General features: G+C 40.9%; 1 protein-coding gene across 1 annotated transcript; it reads right to left on the bottom strand.

The window, feature by feature from the left end:
* Positions 1-513: 513 nt before the first annotated feature.
* On the bottom strand, positions 514-5,661 carry LOC115537440 (beta-1,4 N-acetylgalactosaminyltransferase 2). The gene is made up of 11 exons (XM_030349373.1): positions 5,536-5,661; positions 5,227-5,370; positions 4,484-4,590; positions 4,264-4,301; positions 2,941-3,007; positions 2,738-2,848; positions 2,440-2,526; positions 2,134-2,315; positions 1,771-1,914; positions 1,453-1,681; positions 514-804 (listed from the first exon to the last, which is right to left on the bottom strand). The coding sequence occupies exons 1-11, from the start codon at positions 5,601-5,603 to the stop codon at positions 620-622; spliced, it is 1,362 nt and encodes a 453-aa protein (XP_030205233.1). The 5' UTR covers positions 5,604-5,661; the 3' UTR covers positions 514-619.
* Positions 5,662-5,918: the final 257 nt, after the last annotated feature.

The raw sequence follows: 5,918 nt of genomic DNA, 5'->3' as shown, positions 1-5,918 counted from the left end.
AGTCCTTAAACAAACATTGCAGATGGAGCAGATTCAGGGCACCGACAAGACATTCCCAAAACATGGCCTTATTTAGGAACATCATATTGTTATTTTATTTGAAGTTAGAAAGAGAACGTTCAAATAACAGTTTTTGAAATATATGAATATGACGTGAGGTTCCGTGTTTACTTCAGTAAAGAGGTTAAATCAGTACTTTTACCAGAGTCTTTAAACGTAAGTGTCTTTACTTCTACTTGAGTAAAGAATGTGCCCAGTTGGAAATGTACTTTTCCAACTGGGCATTGGAATGACATACATTCTAACTCAAAAATGCATTAATGAAACAAGGTTACATACTACAGCTTTGAACCCGCACCTTGTCACTTTTCTACAGGTATTTGCTGAATGACACACATATACACATACATACATATACATACATATACATATACATATACATACATATACATATACATATACATACATATATATATATATATATATATATATATATATATATATATACCCTTACCCTAACCCTGAAAAGGATAAAGCTATTACTGTAGCAACCACTCAAGCTAATAGAGGTTTGGAAGATGAGCTTCTCTTATAGCGAATGGATCTGTCGGGATTCTTCCTATCCGTAGTGGATACATTGTAGATGGTTTTTGTAGTAGTGCAGCTGTAATTTAAACTGCACATCATCCTTCCCGGGGTGTCTGAACCGACCATATTGAGCATTGGCCCCTCTCGGCTGATGGCCAATGGAAACATGGCTACACGAAGCAACCATCAATTGGCCAAGACCATCCATGAAGAATTCTATAGAGAAAAAAACAAAACAACAATGATTAGATGTAAAGGAGAATAATAAAGTAGCAGGAGCACTCCCGGTGTACATCCAAAAATGCTTGCACTCTTTGGGGAGCATATAACGGAAAACTAAAAATGATGATAATGAATCCAGGTCCAGGCAGGTCATATTTGGATAACATTGTTAATGGAGGAATCTGATATCTGCCGCATTACGAAACTACAAGTCCTCGCACCAGTGACAATACGACAACTGAATGATTTCTCATTTTTATACTGTGTTTCTGACGGTGGAAGAGCAGACAATCTTTATGGTATATTCAAAAAGGGAATATTTAATGCCAGAAACATGTAACTTATGCAAAATATTTTGCCTGCTGAACTGAAATAACATTTATTTTTAATTCATGCAAAAGTTGAAGGAGATTCAGCCTTGCTTATAATGCTGTGTAACCTTAGTGCTTGTGCAACTGCTCCAAACATGAGGTAACTTCACATCCAGGATCGGCATAGCACTCTCTATAATAGCTCTGATGGTAGCTAGCAATTAAAGACTGAAGACCTACTTTGGATTGCCCTGTCTTTACCAGTAAAGCAAAAATAAAACTCCCCCCCCCCCAAGGGCTATATGTTATTAAGATATGGCCGGGGACACACCTGAATGTGCCACTCTCTTCAGCTTGGGGTCAAATCTCACTCGATTTACAGCATCGGTACGAGCCAGGAAGAAGTTGACCACCCCATTGACTATGGAGCATTGTGGGTAATTTGGTAGTGATTGGAACTTTATGTTGGGCTTCCTGTCCATACAGCCTCCAGTGACTCCATCGCCTTCCTCATAGGCGATGGAGAAGTAGAACTGGTTACCAGTAACTGAACCCCCAACCTATGAAGGATAACGAGACATTATAACCTCACACCTACTCATGCTTTATTCATAATGTAAAAATAGTCAATGAATAATATGATTCTCACCACATCCAACTCTGGTGTTGCCTCCATCACCTCCACCAGATCCTCTATCTTTGTTTTCTCAGTGAATAGAAAGTCGTCATCCACCCAAAGAAAGTACTTGGTGGTGACTTGAGAGACAGCCAGGGTTCTGCCAGCAAACCAGCCCTGTGGAAGGGAAAGATTTCAAATCAACTTGAATGCTTGACTACTCTTATATGATGTCCAAGCACAAGAAAGACATTGTGTGTGTGTGTGTGTGTGTGTGTGTGTGTGTGTGTGTGTGTGTGTGTGTGTGTGTGTGTGTGTGTGTGTGTGTGTGTGTGTGTGTGTGTGTGTGTGTGTGTGTGTGTGTGTGTGTGTGTGTGTGTTCCAATATATGCCTACCTGTCCCCCGGGCATGACGTATTGCAGAACATTTTCTTCTCTGATGTTTTCTGGAGTAAAGCTGTCATCGGCCACAACAAGCACCACGTCTTTGTAGAATTGTCTTAGGCTTCTTATGAGCACCTTCAACTCCTTGTAGCGCATAAAGGTCTTGGTGGTGACTGTCACTTGGTCGCTAACGTCTTTGAAAGAGTGGGAGGGGAGGGAGGGGGGGGCAGGGGATAGAGAGAGGAAGAATGTAAGGGTTCATGATTCTACTCAACGGTAAAAATGGAAGATTTATAGGAAAAACTTTTGTTGTTATACTTGTTCCCATGTCGAAAAGCACAGGTACGGATGGTTGCCGAATAGCGATTGGGAACACAGCTTCATGATGCTCATACGAAAAGTGAACTGATTGAAAAAGAAGTGAAAACTAATTAAAAACATCCAGCCTAAATAAGATTTGACGCACATTACATAATCCACTGTAATATCAGAAAGCTTTGAGTGCAAAATGAGAACATCACATTAACATACTTATTTTAAACCTGAGCATCTGTTCAGTACTTATCTTTAAGTTACATTATTTAAGCCATACATAACTTAAAAAGTCATTGAGTACCCAGGTCTCCGGTGTGTATGTGGTACACAGGGAGGGTGTAGGTGACATCCGCCAGTAGTTTGTTGAGTTCCTCTAAGCTGAGCGTCTCCAAGATCAGCCATTTCTTTCCACCTATTGGTTTTTCCGAAATCATATTTCATACAAGTCAATCCCAGTGACAAGTGGTTTGGTTACACATTGAAAGGACGGAGTTCATGAATCACCTTCCACACTCGGTACGTCACTTGGGCTCCCTAGACAGAGGACACCCTTGGTGACCAGTAGTGATACCTGTTAAGCACAAGAGGAAGTTTGTTGAGAGTGAGTGAGTGAGCGAGTTCTCAGCCGTGCTCAAATGAAAAAGGATTGTTTGAATATTCATAATTTTCACAACCTGTCTGTTGTTGTCCGTTTTCCTAACTGGCTAAATCAGCTTTGTTCAATCAGACTGCCAAAATATTATTATTACTCGCTCAATGATTAAAAAAAATCCCAAAACCTTTCAGATGGCATGAGTTCAAATTTGACAACGACAAAGAGTCGACAACGTGACTAGAATGCGTCTCTGTTGCACGGTTGTGACTAAATTCCGTCAGAGGCTGGAGTAGCCGAGCCGCCGGTTTCGCTTCATGCGGATGTCGAAAAGCCTTGGAAATGGCCCAGTAGTAGAGTCTCATTTAAGTATCGTTGAGCAAAATGTTTCAGCCCACACACTTCAGGAGGGATTTGTATGCTATCGCCTGAATGTTCTCTCAATGGCCGACCGGCCCACCGAGTCACACACTGGTTAAACATTGATAGGACACTCCTGTCCTCCACAAACTGAATTGGTTGTTTGCAGTCACCCATGTTGCCCAAACATGAGATGGAAGGCAGGAAGGGAACTGCAGAACGTCAAGCAGCAGTACTCTGTTGATTCAAGCTTCATGGATTCAAATGAAGGAAGTGTAAGAAAGGCAGAAATAGGCCTACAGCAGATTGGAAAAGAGCTGCATTGTTCGAAAGAAAAAAATAATTCAACACAAAATATAAAAAGGTGAGATGTATAGAATAAAGTGACATGTAGCTGGGAAAATGTAGCTGGGCTTGGCAGAAATGGAATATAATATTAAAATAAAAGTCTGGTTTAGTCATTGTATATTTATGTTTTTGTTGGTGCAGAAGAAAACTGTTGTTTGACCCTGGGCATGGCATCATCTGCAAACACCTTTTGAAGGTGCACAGGCCTGCCTTCAATAGGTTGATGTGAGGGGGTTTGGTTCCCAGTCAAAGAGTGCTTCCAAGTAAACCCAAAAGTCCCCAACAGCTCCATTTTGAAAACCCTGATAAAGAGACACCCGTAGCCATGTCATTAAAGGGATAGAAAAGACATTTCAACTATTGCTTGATGAGAAACAAATAATTATGTTGGTAAGGGGGACCTATGTTGATGCTGGTTAGACATAACAGTAACCGGGAACCAGGGAAATTTAACCTGTAGCTCAAAGACATCCACAAATATCCCTTGTATCCTGATGTTGACTTGACACTTGAGTTTTGTTACCAACCTTGTAGCCGCTTCTTTGAACCCCGTGCAACGCTAAACCTGAAACAAATTATCTTTCAGGGTGAAACTATTTCCTGAGGAATACATTGAACATAAAAAGCAGACCGAAAAAGCACATTGCACTCTATATGTATATCTGTGCAGTGCACTTGCAAAGCAACTGAACTAAAGAGCAGTATCGGGACGATTTTATTGAACCACTGAAGTGCAGCGTACTGTACCTGGAATGAGAGTGGGGACCAAGGGGCGTACTGTGAAACCCTGAATGGGATACTGCAGTGGAGAGTTGGATTGAGCAAAGAGGAGTGTGTTCAAAATGGAGCTTGTTCTGGACGCAGGAGACAAAACGATATGCCACTTAACCAATAATCAACCAATGTCAATTGAACAATATTCTAACTGAATAAAACACTTACACTATGCAACAGTTACTGCACTAAGTCATTAAATGACCATGATATGACGTCAAACAATAAGGAAACATGCCAAGCCCAATACTGGCTTCTCCGTCTATTATGATGACACCAAATTATTCTCCCTTTCCAATTTGTGGTGGGCATGCGCAGTCGCAAACAAAAACAAAATTGTAACTTTTTGTGGCCACTATTACCTATCCAGGGCAGTTTGTATGTGCTAATTTGGGTTGAAAAAACAAAGCTACAGCTATGGGAGCTGCTAAACTGCGCTGGCTTTTAATCAAATGGACCACTACCCAATTTCACGAGGTCCCCGCGAGAGAGTCGAACAAAAGCCCTGGCTGATTTAAACCTTAACATAGATGATGTCCACAATTAACTTTGGGTCTTACCAAACAGGCCAAATGCTTTAACTAGCTTCTTACAAATTCAATTGAAATATTGAAGAAAGTATTCTTTAAGAAATTGGTACATTCTTTATCAGTGTCTCTCCTCCCCGCCATCACTTTGTTCCATCCTGTGTTCCTGGTACTGGTGGCCGTGCATACCTCGCCTGGTGCTTCTTGTACTCCTCTGCCCGTCGTTTCTGAATGTCTGCTCGGTTGGCAGTGGGAATGCTCCCTGCCAGATCGAATGACTTCGCTGGGCATGTGCAGGAAGCCGGAGGCTTAACTAGACCAGTAGGAGGGGTCCTATAGGTACAATTAATAATACTACACTTTATTTATAGAGCGCTTTTCATATATGCAAGGATTCCAGAAAAGAAATTAACATTTGAGTTAAAACATGAACATTGTACTGGGCGTGACAAAAACAATCACACACACGTGCACATGCAAATAAACTTTGAGACCTACCACATTTTCTTTGGGGGGACAATCATTTTCTCTACTGTAAAGTTGGAAGACTTCCAGAGGAAGCTCATCCCACTGAAGATAACAAAAGAAAGTAGAAGCAGCAGCAATTCTCTTCTGCCAAATGAGGGCATCTGGAGATAAAGACAAAGCCACAGATTAGCCCATAATGAATAAAGACATTTGGTTTAAATTGACCAAAGTCTTTTACTTTCTGGGCTAACCTAAACTGTATCCTTTTATTTAACAATATTGATGGAGAATGTAGATTAATCCACAAACAAGCTCAAATAAGATAAAAATGTATTAATCCCTGAAAGCTAGTCCTGGAGTTACAGGTGCTTCTACTACATAAATGGAGGTGTAACAAGTGTACAAATGTGCAT

This window comes from Gadus morhua, chromosome 23 (assembly GCF_902167405.1).
Source record: "Gadus morhua chromosome 23, gadMor3.0, whole genome shotgun sequence".
In the NCBI taxonomy this organism is placed as follows: Eukaryota; Metazoa; Chordata; class Actinopteri; order Gadiformes; family Gadidae; genus Gadus; species Gadus morhua.
The sequence above is the reverse complement of the archived record's forward strand: the minus strand, read 5'-3'. Positions and strand labels throughout refer to the sequence as shown.